The 18,659-nt window shown below is 36.6% G+C and overlaps 2 protein-coding genes across 4 annotated transcripts in view; one reads left to right on the top strand and one right to left on the bottom strand.

The window, feature by feature from the left end:
* The window catches only part of LOC113227158 (ER degradation-enhancing alpha-mannosidase-like protein 3), a 22,002-nt gene extending 12,923 nt beyond the window's left edge, over window positions 1-9,079 (top strand). The window contains exons 5-10 of one of the 3 annotated variants that reach the window (XM_026460051.1): window positions 1,951-2,120; window positions 2,359-2,580; window positions 3,096-3,261; window positions 4,344-4,732; window positions 5,218-5,419; window positions 7,611-9,079. In XM_026460051.1, the coding sequence (XP_026315836.1) occupies window positions 1,951-2,120; window positions 2,359-2,580; window positions 3,096-3,261; window positions 4,344-4,732; window positions 5,218-5,419; window positions 7,611-8,669 (2,208 nt within the window). In that variant the 3' untranslated portion in view covers window positions 8,670-9,079. Of the gene's footprint in view, window positions 1-1,950; window positions 2,121-2,358; window positions 2,581-3,095; window positions 3,262-4,343; window positions 4,733-5,211; window positions 5,420-7,610 lie in introns of all 3 variants that reach the window. The other 2 variants (XM_026460046.1, XM_026460039.1) reach the window with 2 other exon arrangements.
* Window positions 9,080-18,659, bottom strand: part of LOC113227215 — an 11,017-nt gene continuing 1,437 nt past the window's right edge. Inside the window, exons 2-9 of the mRNA XM_026460112.1 lie at window positions 18,328-18,460; window positions 17,927-18,052; window positions 17,108-17,247; window positions 13,024-13,200; window positions 11,976-12,013; window positions 11,792-11,863; window positions 9,683-9,772; window positions 9,080-9,366 (exon numbers count right to left, since the gene is read on the bottom strand). Coding sequence (XP_026315897.1) covers window positions 9,117-9,366; window positions 9,683-9,772; window positions 11,792-11,863; window positions 11,976-12,013; window positions 13,024-13,200; window positions 17,108-17,247; window positions 17,927-18,052; window positions 18,328-18,460 — 1,026 coding nt within the window. The 3' untranslated portion in view covers window positions 9,080-9,116. The remainder of the gene's footprint in view (window positions 9,367-9,682; window positions 9,773-11,791; window positions 11,864-11,975; window positions 12,014-13,023; window positions 13,201-17,107; window positions 17,248-17,926; window positions 18,053-18,327; window positions 18,461-18,659) is intronic.

Below are 18,659 nucleotides of genomic sequence, written 5' to 3'. Positions count from 1 at the left end.
ATGTCGTAGCAACGAAATTAGTGTCATTTACGGGAATCTATTGTTATCAGTCGTAACGGATAGTGCAAATACGCGTAACTAGCATTGGACTAATAGTTTCCGTTTCGGCAATTTAGTGACCAAATCAAATCCGCATAAATATCGTAGCAACGAAATTAGTGTCATTTACGGGAATCTATGGTTATCAGTCGTTAGGGATAGTACAAATACGCGTAACTAGCATTGGATTATGAGTTTCAGTTTCGGTAATTTAGTGACCAAATCAAATCTGCGTAAATATCGTAGCAACGAAATTAGTGTCATTTCCGGGAATCTATTGTTACCAGTCGTTAGGATAGTGCAAATACGCGTAACTAGCATTGGATTATGAGTTTCAGTTTCGGTAATTTAGTGACCAAATCAAATCCGCGTAAATGTCGTAGCAACGAAATTAGTGTCATTTACGGGAATCTATTGTTATGAGTCGTTAGGGATAGTGCAAATACGCGTAACTAGCATTGGATTATGAATTTCCGTTTCGGTAATTTACGGGAATCTATTGTTATCAGTCCGTAGACATCGTGAATTAATGTTTAATGTGCAAAAATGAAAGTAGTAGCCATTGAAATACCTAAATAATAACGTTAACTCCCTTTCCTGTATTATCCACTCTATACGTACTTGATATTTAAGTAAATATACCCCGCTTAATACTATATCTTGTAATGAGATTAAGAGAAATACTTATTTCAAAGTAATTATTAAAATGGTTAATCAAAACCTTGAAAGTGAATCGATTACATAAATGTCGGATATCCTCGCGACGCCGCGCAACGTTAAAACAAATACTTGTAAAACGCTTGTACCTAATTATAGTTGTACTAAGTACGCATTTCGCCAAGGGAGTCACCACACCTATCAACACGGATTCGCATTAAGTCGGTCAGAAAAATCATATCATATCAATCATATAAACGAATTAATTGGCTATGGATTGTTGACACTCTCGTTTTAGATTCCACGCAATCCCGAACAGTCAGTCCCCAGTACTAATGTTTCCTCAAAGTAGTCAAACACTAATGTGTAATGAATTGTGATGGTGGCACTTCACATGGCTATTTGTATTCACCAAATTGAGTATTTGTTGCACTTGGAAAATTATTTGACGTATAGATAAACATACAGACTAGCGTTAAAATAACAAATAGGGTTAATATAACGTATATCTAACGTATACGCGGATAAGTGACAACTGGCCAAATATCCGTTACAAATATAAAAAGATAGAGCACAAAATTCTCTTTTAAAACAGTTACAAATTAGTTAACGTGTGCAACTTATCCGAACTTACCCTAAAGATGCATAACTGAAATATCATTAAACAATTTCAATATTTTAAAACTGGATTATGGTTTTTTAGGACACCTCAAAAAAATATTTTGTCACTTACCCGCGTTTTAGTTAGTGGATTGCAGATATGACCATAGGGTGGACGGTTATTTGCCTATATGGCTCCTTTGACATGCGTCGAAATAACCGACCAACGCGCGATATCACGGTGTTTGCTATATTTGTCGCATAGGCAAACACGGCAAATACCTTGTCAGACATGCTATCTACACATGGTGATTGTTTGCCAAATATGCAAATACGCAAATACAAATAGCCACGTGAAGTGTCACCACACCGTAGTGTTACGGTTTACTTGCTTATTTGCCTATTTGACTCCTTTGATGTGCGTCGCGAAAACGACTAGCGCGCGGTAACGTGTATTTAGTGTTTGCACTATTTCTTTTCCCTAGCTCATAACCGCAAAATGTGTGAATTTATGTGGTCTGTGGTGTGGGCCTATTATAGCACCCGTATACATAAATACAACATAAAATAGAACCAAGTATTATGTAAATTAGCGAAGTACAAATGAAACTATTTGCAAATTTTCAATAATTAACAATCAATTAAATCTACTAGATTAACCTGCGACATGGCATACGAGGACTCTCGGAATCGCGGGAGACTTGTACGGCGTGTGCAGGCACCATGATATTGGAGATGGCTGCGCTATCGCGGCTTACCGGCAACCACATCTACGAACAATATGCTCATAAAGCCATGGACAGGCTCTGGAAAATTCGGCATAGGTATGAATACTTTATTAACTCCAGGGCTAGTGTTTGAAGTAGCTAGGTAAACATACCACCTGGTCTACGATACTGAGGAGTTGAAGACGTACACTCTCCAAATGGACTTTACGTGTAGACACCGTTTTTGGGCGTACTGTATATCCTTTTGCTAAAGAAAGGCACCAACAAATTGCAATATAATATGCATTGTTATTTATATTCAGGCTGCAAGTATAGCAGTATCTGTACTTTCCAGAACCTCAGACCTGATGGGCACGGTTATAAACATCCATTCTGGCGACTGGGTTCGCAAAGACTCGGGTGTGGGTGCGGGCATCGATTCGTACTACGAATATTGTCTCAAGGCATATATCCTACTCGGTGACGAGAAATACTTGGCCAGGTTCAATAGACACTACAACGCCGTCATGAAGTACATCAACAGGGGACCCATCATGTTGGCCGTCCACATGCACAGGTGAGTATAAAAATGTTAAGTCAATTTGAGTGTAGTAAATCATCTCAATCAGTAACCGGCTCCTCGAGCGTCATGTCTAGTATATTTGCGTTTTTGTCCATTACCTGTATTACCTGTCTTTAGATTCTTTTTTTGTACCTATTACTAAAAAGCAGGCTGAAGAATAAATTTATTATTAATATTGAGGTCAATAAACACTTGAACGTATGCCGACAACGCAAGAAGCTATTCGAAATTATTTTTGTACATAATGTTTCTTTCCCCTCACATTTGAAGTGGCACGTTAGAGTTAATATAACAAAAACTAATTTTAGTTATTATTCATTTTTTTGTATTTACAAAAAAGAAACGCGATTGCCACGACGTAGTCACTGGTCGGACACAAATCCAATGCGTACCTTTTCCATACTAAAAAACCAATGAATAAGTTTTGAGAATGATTAACTTTTGAGGCTAATAATTTCAATTTGCTCCTTTCCTATACGACACTACAACAATTCGTTTGTTTGGTTCAGACCACACCTTCAGTCTCGCAATTTTATGGACGCGTTGCTGGCGTTCTGGCCGGGGCTGCAGGTGTTACTGGGCGATGTTCGCCCCGCTGTCGAGACACACGAGATGCTCTACCAGGTTATGCAGCGTCATACTTTCATTCCAGAAGCATTTACCTCCGATTTTCAGGTATGTTTTCCCATGGGTCACAATCAATAAATATATAGGTATATTTATTAAAGTTTACAATAAGTAGACATAAGGGCGCGTGTACACGCTAAGAAATTCGACGTGTCTGCTGCAGAAAAGATGAGAATGGTCTTCTACACGACAAGAACTTTGTCGTCGGATGTAGCCACGAAAACATGTCGTGTCTGTTGCAGACGAGATAAAAATGAGTACGTACATGGTACGAATGCTTTCGGAAGGACGTGTGTAGGGTAAAATGTGTTAGTGCAGTACGAGTCTTCCAGATAGCTGTCGTTTTGTGACGGTGTGACCTCCTTACACCGTCATCCCACCTTTTTGTATCGCCTCTCTCCATTCGTAACGTATCGCTTTTTCTTCCTCTACTCATATTTAAATTTAAATTTTTGAATTGTTCCATTTTACTTCGCATTCTGATTTTGTTTCTTTCCATCGTCATTCTCTGCGCGATCGCGGTAGCTAAAAGATCTGCTTTCTTATTTTTAAACCGTTTACCACTTACTTAAATCTCTTGTACACCGTTTACATTTTAAGATAATTAATATTGTTGTATTGAATAAATTCCTATAAACCGTACTTTCGTCTTTGAACTGCTAAAACTTGCTAAGTAAGACGTATAGAGGCTGCGGGTGCTGCGGAGGCTATTACTACCCTTGGACCAAGCTATATTACTGCTATCCAGTCTATTTTACAGTCTACAGAACGTCACCAGCACCAGCAGCGCTATTACAGTTTTACTACCGACTGTGGGAAGAAATGTGTTGTTGCATATGTTGACTACTAAGCAACACCCGACCACGCGCATAAACGTTCGTTTCAGTAAACGCTATAACAGTACAATAGCGGCAGAGCGCGTCGTGTCGGGGATAGACAAAATCTTTTTCTAGTCCGGCGACGAGGCAGTGTACACAGTCGTGTGTAGAAACGACACGAATTATTGCATAGACGCGGCAACTTATTTCTTAGCGTGGACACGCGCCCTAAGAATTACCATTTTCATTTTGAGTGTTTATCTAATATTTTCTTCGAAACGTAGGTACGTAATTTATTTCGTTTTTTATCAGGTCCACTGGGGACAACACCCGTTGAGACCGGAATTCTTGGAATCCACCTATTTTCTGCATCGTGCAACGGGAGACGACCACTATCTGGACGTGGGAAAGACAGTTCTGAAAGCCCTCCAGCAATACACTAGAGTACCTTGCGGGTACGCGGCTGTCAATGATGTGAGGACTCGTATTCACGAAGACAGGATGGACTCATTTGTACTAGCGGAAACTTTCAAATACCTTTTTATGCTGTTTGGTGAGGACAAAGATTTGCCATTGAAACTGGAGGATTATGTACTGACCACAGAGGCCCACTTCCTTCCTCTATCATTGGCTACGACCGGCAAAAACGCTTCATATTTGACGTTCAACTTTGACGACGAAGAGGACGACAAGTACAGGAAGTAAGTTGTTTTCTATTTTGTTTTCTATTCATTAATTTACTTAGGTCGATTAAATTAGCTTCAGAAATAACGATTAAGGAATGGAGTAATTTTCGTAGCAATGGAGCTCCTTGTTGTTGTTGTAAAGAGTTCGTTCAGGGTAGTACTGTCACCTTACATATTTCTGCTGCCAAGCATGGTGATGTCAAGCAGTAATGTCAGCATTACTGTGTTCCGTTTTTGAAGGGTGAGGGTGCTGGTGAAATTACAGGCACATGGGACTTGTCAACTTATGTCCCAGGGTGACGGGCGCAGTGGCAGAGCCCCTCAGATCTTTGCGATTTAAATCTCTGAGTGGCACTGCAACTGTTATGGACAGGCGTGTTGCTTACTATCAGGCGCACGGGTTGTCTGTCCCGTCACTTGATATTATAAAAAAAAAGAAAGTAGTATGTGTACAGGTTGCAAATGGCATGCAAAATGAGTTAATTTTTCAATTGTTGGAGAACGTGTCCGAACATGGCGTCAATGGTGGCGGAGAAAGTGCGTCAACCGATGCGGCAACTGCTGGGCTCGACGGCTGCGCGGCCGCCGGCACGGCTGCGCCCGCTCAACGACCCTCGACAGATCCACGCACTCTCCGATATGGGCATCTCCGTGCTCACACTGCCTGACGGTCGTGTGCAACTTCTCTACACTACGACTACGGTAAGCGATGAAGTTCTCAGGGTTCATTTTCAGCACGCTTCAATACTGCACCCCTACTAATAATGATTTTTTTTTTCTCATGCTTTTGGGAATTATATTTATTATACAGGGTATAAAAACTGATGATATCTTATTTTAACTACTTACGCTTTTATACATATAGTACACGTAAAAATATTTTTTTATTTATAAAAGGTAAAACAAGTGGGTTTTGAGACGAAACTAGTACTGTTATTAAACCAGGAAAATTACAAAGAGCCTATTTTCACAATAATCGCCTGGTTTATTTTACGACTGTATTGGATGTGTTAACACAGGATAATATAATAGATTGTTATATGTAGTGTCTATGTTAGGCTATCGTAAATCATAATCGAATTAAATTCCCCGTAGTTCAACTCTATGCAACATCTAGGCTGTTTATCAAGATTGTGAAAAACACCGATGTGATAATCAGTGAGATACTTAGTGCCTAATTGTCAACTATTATTTGATGTATGTTTGGTGTAAAGCTTTTTAAATTATTTTATTCAAATTAATTGCTTACTTCGTCCAATTGTTGCTTATGCCAAATTTTAGTCACTTAGGGTCGTATTCCAGAACTCTACTCAATGCTCAAGTCAGGATTTGAACAGACTTGAGTATGATTTCTAGTGCTTTGAATCATACTCAAGTTCTGACTTGAGCACTGAGTAGAATTCTAGAATACGACTCTCAGTGCCACAACAAAAATCTAAATTAAAATAACTGTAGAAGTTGTTTTAATTTTGATTTTTGTTTTGTTCGTAACATGTAACATATATATTATTATTTGAATAATTGTGGTCTTTATATTATGACAGGCCATGACAGAATAACAGCGAGAGCTATGTTAGCAGCATAGTTCGCAGAGGCCGAGTCATGGACCCTTATTGACATGCTTTTATTTTTTCTTTGTTTTGTTTGAAATTTATGCATGTTAATTAAAGCCTATTTTACTTTTTATTTTTTTATTTATTACAAATTTAAAATTAAATTGAACTATTATAACTATTTTCAGTAGATTTATTCTTGTTCTCGTTTGACATTCCGTCCGAAACAATTACTGTGAAATAAGTAATACTCGACGAAATCAAAACACAATGTCACATAAGAAGCTTCATTCGCATCATGCGTCTTTTAATTTGGACGAGTGTCACTTATTTCACAGTAATTTTTTTCAGACTGATGTCGGACGGAAAACGTGATTAGATCTCCAGAGTAGGGTGATTTACATTAATATAGATTCAACAAGATTAATATACGCGAATATTTACATTTACAGAGTGTAGCAATTGCGACAACCTAAGAACTCGAATCTGATTATGATGATACAATAATAATAATAATTGTACAACGAGTGCATAAAACACGTCATTTTACCCGACACGAGTATACGTAAGTCGAGCGTAAAATGAGTTTTATGAACGAGTTATGCACTCTGCTTTTCACTTCGATAGCGAGGAAATTAAACAGCAATATTACTATAAACGATAACACAACTATTGCCAAGAAAAAATAAGAACTTTCCGCCAATGTACTACTTTTTTTTTCTACACGTGACTCAGGTCAGATTACATAATGCTCAGTTATATTTTACAAGCTTTTCTTTTTTATGCATTTTTATTTCTTATAACTTATTAGAATTACTATTGTCTACTTTTTTAACTTTGTAATATACTTTGTAACACGGATTAAAAAAACAAAAGTAAAACTTTATTTTATAAAGTTCTAGTGTGCGTGGCTGTTGGTGCAGGCGTCATTGCCTCGGTCTTAAACGACGATTTCATACACCCAGCATAAATACGAACTTTAAGAGCATGAGAAGTGAAAATGAATTTTTCTTTGTGTTCGATCTTTACATTAACAATTATAACAAACTAATGGAGTAACTTCACAAAAATTTTATGAATATCCTGGTAGTAAATCAATAAGTCGATACTGATAGAATTTTCACAAAAAGGCTTAGGTACTTTTATTTACAAATGAAAATAAAAGCATTTAATGGTCGTGAAATATTTGTCTCATAAACTAGCTTTCGAATGATTGTCACCGGTCATGCCTATGTTTGGTCACGGAGAAAGCCAATGTACTAAATACAACTAAATATCTACCAAATAATAATTTTTTTTTCCCTTGCTTGTGTATAAAGAATTGTTAATTTGCATTTCAGGCAAAATCTGCGAAGGATGCAGCAGAAGGTCTAACATTCATGCGCGAAATGTCAAAGTGGAACTCTCTTAATGACGTGGATAATGGCGTAATACCCGTTGGGGTAATGCTGAAAGGCAACATCTTCTCCGCGGGCCCTGCCCATTTCGGAAAGGAGCTCAGCGGCTCAGAGCGACACATCGGCACAATACGCTTTGTAGAGCCAACTGACGCCTGCACTTCTATCCAAAACCAATTCGATGTTGCTGCAAGGTTTGCTGTAGCCGTACGAGGTCAATGCACTTTTGCACAAAAAGTTCGTAACATGCAAACTGCTGGCGCCAGGGTGGCCATCATCATCGACAATGTTCCAGAGTCGTCAGCCGAAAACACGGCCATATTTGCTATGTCAGGTGACGGAAAAGATGATATTGTGATTCCAGCTGTGTTTTTGTTTTCCCAAGAGGGTCAGTTCTTAAGAGATAGTGTGAAAGAGGATCCTGATGTAGGAGTTATCGTTGGCGAACTGAAATCTATTAAAAAAGATTATGGACATACTTGCGAAGATGAAACTTGTGATGGTTTCGAAGGTGCCCTTGAGCCGACTATTCAGAACAAAGATTCTTTTGATCACCTTAAGAAAGTGCTTAGCCAACTCGTGGCACAGTTCGAGCTATCGCTCTCCACTGAGGAATCACTTCAGCAGAAAAGCGATTGTAAAGAGGAGATAATCGACGGCGACGTGCATATTATCGATGACAAGTTTACCAATGAGCCTGACCGCAGAAGTATTTGTAAAAAACCAAGGCCACCAGTAGGTCCCAAACCATTTGGACCCGATATCGTAAGCGAATTTAGGCCATTAGACGCTTACAAAAATGCAATGGAATCGTTTTATTCAACAAAAGACATGGAGTACACAGAATCAACAGAGGCCGTGAAATCTTTAGGTGGTATAAAATCGGCAGATTTCGCAGATACTTCCAATAATATTAACGTAAAACAAGCAGATACCAAGGTGTCATCTACGCATGATGAAACCAAATCAACGGAGTCAGATAAAAAACCAGATAAGGCCTGACAAAATGAGACCTTTTTTTGTTACAAAAGGACATACTGTACACAGGTAGATGTAGAAGAGACTAAAAGTGATAAACATGTGTAAATCTTGTACATAATGTAAAGTGTTAGGTAAGAAGAAGAATTTTTGTGCCTTTTTGATATCTGCAACTGGTTTTTAATTTAGCTCAACCTTATTTTAAATGTATATAACATATTGTATTTTTTCCGCAACATGCAACAAAACGTTTGATAATATTATATTCAATTTTTTTATTGCCTTTGGTTATGAATTAAATTAATTTAAGAACATCTTTGCTTATTCTTTAATGTATAAGTATTTCTTTTACAGTAATACAATTCAATAGATAAAATCAAATTAATACAAATCGTAATAGTATTGTTTGCATTTATTTGTTGGCGTTCATGCTGGGCTGGATAAGAAACCTTTTTGTTGGAGGCACTGCCCTTACATATAGGAAGGTTTCAGAGCAGATTTGAGTCGCCTAGGTGAAGTAGGGCTGTAGTCGGGGGCGGGTACGGCTGGTGACCACTCTTTGCGCCACTGGGGCTCTTCCCGGCGCCACTGAGGCTCCACGACGGGCGATGTTGGTGGTTTCACTGGAATCGGTCTCTTAGGCTCTTCTAGATACGAGAAGGGACGGGAACCGGATGCACCAGGCGTGTGCCACGACTCGGAGCGTTCGAAAGAACGGTTACTGAAAAACAAACAATCTTTGTATACTTGCTGACTTTTACATTTAACATATGCTCGTATATACGTTCAAACTAAGGTGCACTTTTGATTAAAATTAAAAACAGAAAAATTAACGTCAAGTTCAATTGATTTTTTATAACATTTTTGGATACTCTGATCGCTCCGATCATTTTGATGCTAAGTTAGCGGTAAATAGATTTGGGTTAGCTCTAAGCGTAAAAACAACATCATTGAATAATAATTTAGATGTCTTTGGATTGCTATGTTAGGTCTAAGTTTGTAGTTCCGAATATTTCGTATTATGTATAAGTCATTACCTGTAGTCTGACATAGGAGGCTCCCGACGATTAACTGGAGTCCTCGAGCGTAAGTCATCGTCACTTACATATGACGGGTTCACTTCAGGGCTAAAATGAGTTTTACAAATTATATTCCATGAAATATATTCATTGTGAAAGAGTCGGTTTATGATTGAGTTACTGATTTCGAACCGTACAGGTGTATCTTGGAATGGACGTACATATTATAATAGTTATTCCAAGGAAAGGCTTTGCTATGTAATCTACAAAGATCATGGCCCACCACAGTATAAAAACCATACCCAGGGCGTACAGAAATGACATTTGGCTAGATTTATAGAAAAATATGTGTACTTTGCTTTGGGTACTGGGAATTATGGGATAAAAAATGAATTTTTATATATAAAATGTATGTTAAGTAAAATATTTGTATTTATTGTTGACCACCCACAGAACGATTTCGGTTTTATTCCTACTACCACTGACCGCGCAGGGTTCGTGCACAACTGTAACGATCTTTATTTTCACAGAAAGTCTGACTGTAACCTAATAAGGGTTTTCACACAATTAAAAGCATGTTAAATATCACATCTTTATTGCCCCGTTACATGTTAAACTCGTACAACTTCTGGATTTTTTTACATAAAGTAAAAAGTGGTTTATAAGTGCATAATTTAGAACTAATATGGTTTTTGTACGTAAACTTCCATTAACTGGGTAAGTTTATGGACCATGATCTTTCTAAATGAGATTTGTATTGTCCGGAACGTCGAATTTTAGCGTACTTTTCACTATAATTGTCATTTTTATTTTAGACGAATCTTTACATATACTTTTGGATCAGTGTAACGAGTATCTATAGTATAGTGAGACAAATATGGTAATTCCATACAAATATAGCAGTGCGGCTTCTGTTTGTGTACGTCCGCTGCGCGCGGTGTACGGACGCACAAATTCGCATAATAATGAAAGGCGTGATAGCCCAACGAGCGCATCGCGAGATTATGCGAATGTGTGAGTCCGTACACGGCGCGCGACAGGCGCGCACACTTACACAGCACGCAGCTACGTTTGCACGGAGTTACCATCCTCGTCTTATTATACTATCGTGTATCTAAATATAATTACTTTATTACTACTTATACATCTACTAATACATAAATATTATCTGTCTGTTTGGTAAAAAGTGGATTGTACGATCGTGACATTTTGAGCGCTTGCATATCAAACGATTCCGAGATATAAAAGGTGTATATAAGAATTGTTATTTATCGTTCAATATAAAATAATAAAATTATTATCACCGATTTTACCACGTCGTGAGCCAACTTATTTAGTAATATAATATATATGTGCTTTCCAATCCAAACACGACGAATGAATATGCGAGCAATGTCTTGTACAAGGTGTAATGATAATTTAAGAAACTGCTTTAGTGATAAATGTTGATTTCTACCATTGGTGTATTTATTTTAAATTATTACAGAAGAACACCAATGGCTTCTATACGTGCCTCTCAGAACACTAGAAAAGCCACTTGTAGGTAGCCTGTAACTTAGTATAAGTGTATACCCGTTAAATGATTGAATGTAATAGCATTATTTATTCCTTGAATGTATTTAAGATATACTCCATATACATTAATCTATATAATCTGTATGTGCTTGTTTATGACATGAAATACACATATGCATATGTGTTTTGATATTTTTATTAACCATATGTGTACAGAGTGCTAGGTAGTTCACTGATTAACTTTGCGAAACTAAAGTTTGAAAAATAAAATATTTTCTTTACAAAATTGCTTCATTGACGGTTAGTTTTGAATAAAAAAATGTACAGATAACTACAGTAACCACATTTTGAATTTCAACTTCCTATTCTTTCTCCAAAAAACCCTGCCTAACACACTGTTTGTATCCTAGTAGAGTTACGTTTACGATGAAATCAGTATATCACGTCTCACGCCAAATAATGTCTAAGTAGTGTCCTTGTTCTCGAATACATTTACTTTTGTCGCCGATTTTTAAACAAAACTGTGTCTGCTGGTATAAAATGTAGCGCATCTTTCGAACTAGGTTGTCTATGATGTTCATTAAAAATCTAATGTTTTTATTGTATACATACCCTCGTGAAGAATTTAAATACATGCTGCCATTTTGTACTTGCCAGGGGTCGTTTCCGTTTCGTCTTTTTTGGCTGCAATAATATATATATTTATATACATAAAATTAATTAATAATTCATGTGTACATTTCTATCGTTGTCAACATAAATACCTAGTAGAATAATGATTATCCTGTATACTTACTCATAAGCGTTCAATGCGCCAACACTGTGGATGGAATGCTGTAAAACAATTTGAAATAAAAGTTACAATACGACTGATTATTTAACGACTCGTTTACTTAATTCTTATATATTAATAGTAAAGGCTGACAAATATACTCTAGGCTCAATTTATATTGCCGCGGAACGGGAACGAAATTGCGGAGAATGCGCCCGATTTCTGTGGAATTTAAAGGCATTTAAAGAAATGTAATATTAACTTCTTTTTAATATTAAGTTCAATTCTTTATCATTGTGCCTACTTCTTAGAGCTGTGACACACGGTTACTTTTAGCAGATATGCAAACGCAATGCAGTCGCTAATCGGCTACCTTTACAGACACGCGCGACTTTAAGGAGCGACGCAATCACGCGTTTATATCGATGCAGTCGCGCGTTTTGCATCGCATCGATGTCGCGTGTTCGTATTGATGCAACAGCCTATAAATCGCGAGTCTAGCTATGCAATCGTGCGTTTCACAAACGCGCATTTGCATCGCTGCTAAAAGTCACCGTGTGTAACCACTCTTAGTGAAAGAAACTTTCATAGATTTCTCACAGGTGGCGCCACGGCAAAAAGTTCTAATCCAGCCGTATCGACGGATTTTTGCTTACGATTCGATCTTTATATTATAGATTAAAATAGTTTCCATTTACAATTTGACCCTTTGACCGCTGTAGACGCTTTTAAGTGTTTTACATTAACTTGGCTGACATGCCAATGACGCCAAAGCGTTAACAAAATCCTTCAATTTTCAATTGAAATTAATAAATAAATATTAACATATTCCTTGTGTTATTTGTATATATATTCTAGTTCATTATGGATAAAAACCTGCATTTTATTTTCAGTTACGTCTTTCTTGACTTAGGAGAATTGAATTAATATAAGGTGGAAATTCACATCACTATATAGGCTTGGCGTCAATGGAACGAAACTAGTTTTTGTCAGTGGCCAAAAGGTTAAGTGCCTAATATTACCTACCTTGTCATCCTTTACATTATCGCGTTTATTTTGTTGTAATACCCACCTCATTTGTTTGCAAATGTTTCTGGAAATTAGCCGCGTACACAACGAGTAAAATCAGTAGCGCGATGTTGATAACAGGCACAAGAAACGCCTTTAAAGTTAGTGCCATGAGCAAGAAAGCACCCAAACGACCCAAAACCGGTACGACGATTCTGAGGTCACCCGGGGGAAGACTTTCCTATACAAAAAAAAAAAAACAAATAAATAGTCACAGCTACGAATCCCACCCGAGCACAACTTATATTAAAACGATAAACAATAAGGTTTTATCGTGGTAGGTGCATTTAATGAAATTCATCACCAAAAATATTACTTAAATATGTAACTAGAGCTTGCATTATGTCTCTAATATCTTTTAATTTAATTTTGAGTTTTACTACTTGCGTAAAGAAGTGAAACAATATCTGAACATACATACATACTTACTCATGCATATTTTGAAGATTAAAGTCGCTTTTACACGAACTTGTTTGTTCGGAATTAGGTAATCTAACCGGCATTGAACTCCAAATTTCATAAAATTATGAAATGCCACTTTAAAGCAAACGAATAATTAGTGTTCTGCACGTACAATACTTCAGGGAAGAAAGGGCATAAAAACCAAACTATGTACAAAGTTTACGACACGACACGTTTACGGTCATGTTTTTGAAGTAAGTATAATTAACTTTTGAGTAGACACGTCAATAACCCATTTCTGTAAGTCCTTTCTTCCCCGAAGTATCGTAGGTATTTTATGTGTTAATCCAAAGAATGATAGTTTCGTGATAGTAGGTACTTCATTGTGAAGATAATTAGGTATACAATCAAAACTTTTGTAACGTTTAGGTACGATTTCTTATTAATTTTTTTTATTAAACATACGACATTTAATGAAAATTTATTATACAAAACATACTTCAAGGACATTATTAATTTTAGAAATCAAATGTGGTTTAAAGTAGTGTAAAGTCCAAAGCTTGTTGGTTATGGTTTCATATGAAAGTATACTCGTGTAAAAGGAAGGAGAATTCAAATAATTGTCAAGGTGAAACGTCCGATATTCGAGAGTATCTGGCTGATTGGAAGTCAGAATTAGAACGGCAACTGTAGGGACTGATGGGGGATTTTTTTTTAAGTTGGTTCACGTTAGCGGTTTTTTTCTAGTTTTTTGCGCGTAATCTTCAGGTAGTGTTAGAATAATAACATCGAGTGTTATAGTTTCAAATGTAAGAAATATTATACCGTAAGCACACTGAATGTACTCTTGTGTATCTCAAATTTCGATATTTTGAAAAAATGTGCCTTGAAAGTCTACCTCGTAAAATTATAGCATATCTATATAATGTTTCCGATTTTAGGTGACAATTTTGCTGAGATTAGCCCCCTTTACACAGTCGCTCGTGTATCAATTGCGCGTGATCAGGAGCGTACAACATTACCAGTTTCATAGTTTTTAAACTAACGTTCTTTTGCGCTCGATGGCTGGTATTCGTTATTGTTACAACGGGAAGAGCATCCCTGTAAAGGCTAATATAATAATAATAATAATAACGCACACACTCAACATAGCCCCACACTAGGGAAACCCTGTGTTGCGGATACCATGGACACACACAGACAACCACAAATTACACCCAAACTCACGAGAGCAATAAATATAGGCCATATAAATATTCCCGGCCCGGGAATCTAACCTGGGACCTCTGCGTGGCTGTCCAATAGTAATCGTACGGCTACGTAAGCACTTTAGTTTAATGATAACTCTATAAGAGGCAGGACCGATTCTGCTTCCTTTTTTAAGCACAGCCGATACAATCGCATGAGAACAGGAGACACTGACTGTATTTACATCTAGGTTCCGCAGAGTTCTAAGCGCTGTATTGCCGTACGTTAGCTAGCGCCTTAGTGCAGACAGCCTGAGGTAAAGTAGGTGGAAGGTTCCCCGTGGCGAGCAGAGAGGAGAATACGGTTACAGCTTTTACCAAACATTGGTCGGAATATCCCATAGGGCATCCGCAACTATGTAGTATCGGTTTCGATTATTTCTAAGCAAAGGTTCCAAGCAATCGGCCGTGTGAGATTCAATATCCGAGACCTTACAACACCACTAACAACTTGAAAAAGACTTAGCGTTAACGCAAGTTTCACGTATCTCCGACTGTTATCTGTTCAAGGCTTGGCAGCGAATGTGCCTGCAGCCAGAACCTAAAACGAGGAGGGAGTACTTCGACTCTGGAAAGGAAAAACGTCTAAAGTGTATTTGGAAAATATTACAGGAGAGCTTGAGCTTGCGCAACTTAAAGTAATTTTTTTAGAAAAAAAAAATCGTTATTAATCATATAAACACAGAGATCGAAATAATTCCTTCGATCCGGCCGAATTCGAACCGACGTTTTCTAGCAAACTTGTGCTAAACGCTATACGAATTTTTCATGTGCTTGTTTTGCCGGATCTTTGTATTTCGTTTTCAACGACTTTTTTAGTTACTTAGCTGTAGCGCCATCTCATATCATCTCATAGCAAATCTATAAAAAAGTATTTCGTCACCCAGTTAGGTAACTTTTCAGCTACGAGCCCTCGCGAGAGATGTTGCTATTATCGCTAATTAAATTATTATTGACTGGATAATCAATTATTTTTTTGTAAAATGACTCCACTAGTTGGTTACAATTATTAGGACAAAGTTTTTGAGAAAAACTTCCTGCCGTCCGGCCGGATTATCATTTCAAAAAAAAATCCATTCAATAATAATTTAATTATTAATCAATCAAATCAATTTTAAAATTATATATAAAAAATTTGAAAGTTTCAGCTTTTCCATATAACAAATAAAATTTGAGTAGAGTTATGTTTTTTCTAAGAAAAAATACTTTACGTCGCTTTCTTGTCAATTTTCCAAATGCACGTTACACGTTTTACCTGTCCAAGGTCGAGTGTTGTCTCCTTATATTTCGAGATCTTGGTTTCCGTCGGCTTTTTGTCGGTTTGTGTCACGACTGATTGTCGGACTATACTTCTTATCACGATTAACAAATCTAAATATTAGTTAATTCAAAGTAATAATATAAATGCGAAAGTAACTGTCTGTCACGGTATCATGCCTGTTTAGGCACCAAACCAAACGTGAACCAAACTTAATGAATTTTGGTATAGAGATAGATGGGGACCTAGAAGAAGGAAATAGGCTTTTTGTCACAAAAATAAAACTTAAAGGGAATGAAGTAGGGGATGAAAGTTTTTGTGGCGAACCAATTATTTCTAAAGTAAGTAATGCAGTAGGCTAAACTATTACTACTAAGTATTTATTCTACGTAGACTAATTCGAGGGCCCTAGTTAGTTCGTACTTGTCAGAAACGTTAAAATTCTTAAATGTTAACATTTGGCTTAACACTAACATACATAATGAAAGAATTTTCAAAAGGATGTTGGGCTTTCTAATACTAATGCGTATAAAGATTTTTGAAACCACATTCAAAGGAATAATTTGTAATTTGCGATATTTTGAGATACTTTTAGTAAATTCGCGCGTAACAATATTTGATTTTTCTTTTACAACAGTTTCATAGAATGTAAAACACCGTCCAATGTAGAATAAAATCTAAAGCATGTTTGTATACTGCTTAATGTTTTTTATTATAAATTTGTTTACGACCTAAATTATTCCGGGCTATTTGTAGAATAAGTAACAACCTCTTAGGACTATATTACTAACATGATAAACAACAACTTAGTTCCATGAACTTTTACAAAACAATAAATTTACAAAAAAATATAATTTTAAGTTCTTTTTGTACTATCTCATAACAAGTTCAAACATGCAAGCGTCCTCCCCGATATTGTGTTTTGGTATTATTATAGTATTTACGCTAGCGTTTTATTTTGTTACCTCATAGAGTTATCACCGTTTAGAGCGCTTCTATATAATTATTTTTATACGAAAATAAAATCTGATTAATGATTAAAAGTCGTGGAACAAAAGTTCTTGTTTATGATGTTAGTAATATAGTCTTGCGGGGTTGTTAGTATTTTACAAATAATAATAATAATAACAAAAAATCCTGTATATTTTTGAACATTTTACTAAAACGCCAAGCTCACTTACCATCATGTTATTAAAGGTACTGTAGTCCAACCCAAAATGTATTCCAAAAGTGAGGTCGATAACGAAAGACGCTGCACAGCAGCACACGTACAAGTTTGCCACTATGTTTATGTAGCGCATGTAGTTTTCAGATAATACGACTGAAATTAATTTTGAATTTATTTAATTTTGATAAGGCTACTTTGCGCCTACTTAATGGCACATTCAAATACATCGAAAGACTACCAAGAAATCTGAGTGCCAAGGTACGTAACAGCTAGACACAGTAAAGGTGTTTTCCACCGACAAGTCGATACGAAAATTGAAGCCTCGCCGGTTTGTTTGTTTGTTATGTTTGATATTAATAGTCACCGCGAGCTCGCGCTGAGATTGTGAATAGTAAAATAAAAATATTGAAATAGCAATAGAATAAATTATTTGAATTCGACTAGATCTCTGTAATTATTTACAGAAAAGCATTCTTGCTTAAAATCTCATAGCCGTCGGGAGCTCGCACGGTCCCACCTTGGGCGTTCGCGTGCTTTCGTATTAATAGTATTTCCGTTACAGAGTCAATAAACACTATGTAGACAACTATACGGTTCCATAATAAACTAACAAATATTTCAATTCTCGTAACGCGCATCCTCGTCAGTCCAGACGAATTCCACCAAAGATGCGCTGGAGAGAATTAAAATTTTGCCGTACAAATTTCAATCCTCGCCGCGTCTCGCAGATGGAAAGGCATCTGGCAAAGACTCTACTAAAAACAGTTGTGTGAATTAAAGTGCTTTTTTTACCTACCGTTTTTTAAATATTGTACACAAATAATTCAAATACCTGAGATCAGTGAACATGCCGCGATCAAACATATAACACACGCCACTAAAGTAAGAATTGAAAGAATGAACACTGATTGCGGTGTCGTTATGTCAGGTAATGACAATGTGTTATTGCAGTTTTCACCTGAAAGATGAAAATAAGACACATTTTAATAAGCAATAATAAAATGAGTTCTAGGAAGGTGCTCTACTACTATGAAACGAATGATAATGTTTTTGTTTAAAGTAAATAAATGTTTTGATTTCGGATAGGATTGTAGAGCCAAAACAATAGTTTCAGGTGTTGATAGCCCTGTTAGCATTGACTTTTTTCATAGGTATTTGTACGCGTGTGTAAATAATAACGATGTATTTTTTTCAACCAGACAAAAAATGTATTTTTTTAGTATAAGTACTTACTTTGAATATAAAGGCTGACGATCATATTAATAAGATAACGTTGTGGCTCGGTGTCTAAGGACAAGTTTAAATTGCAATTACTTCGGGATATGATGGCCAGGAGACTAAGAATTCCATAAGTCACCGACAAAATCTGCAAATTGAGCAGAAAGTTAAAAACAGCAATCTGAAAACACTAACCATCTCTAACAACGTGCAATTAGCTGATTAATAATAGGATTGAATTTTTGTAAACCTTATTCTCAGGTATTTAAAAACAGGGTAAGTTCGTAAGTCAAGAAAACCGTGTAAATAATAGGGGTTAAAGTATGAAATTGCCGATTTGTACTGAA

This window comes from Hyposmocoma kahamanoa, unplaced genomic scaffold (assembly GCF_003589595.1).
Source record: "Hyposmocoma kahamanoa isolate Upper Pololo Valley unplaced genomic scaffold, ASM358959v1 100021, whole genome shotgun sequence".
NCBI lineage: Eukaryota > Metazoa > Arthropoda > Insecta > Lepidoptera > Cosmopterigidae > Hyposmocoma > Hyposmocoma kahamanoa.
The sequence above is the reverse complement of the archived record's forward strand: the minus strand, read 5'-3'. Positions and strand labels throughout refer to the sequence as shown.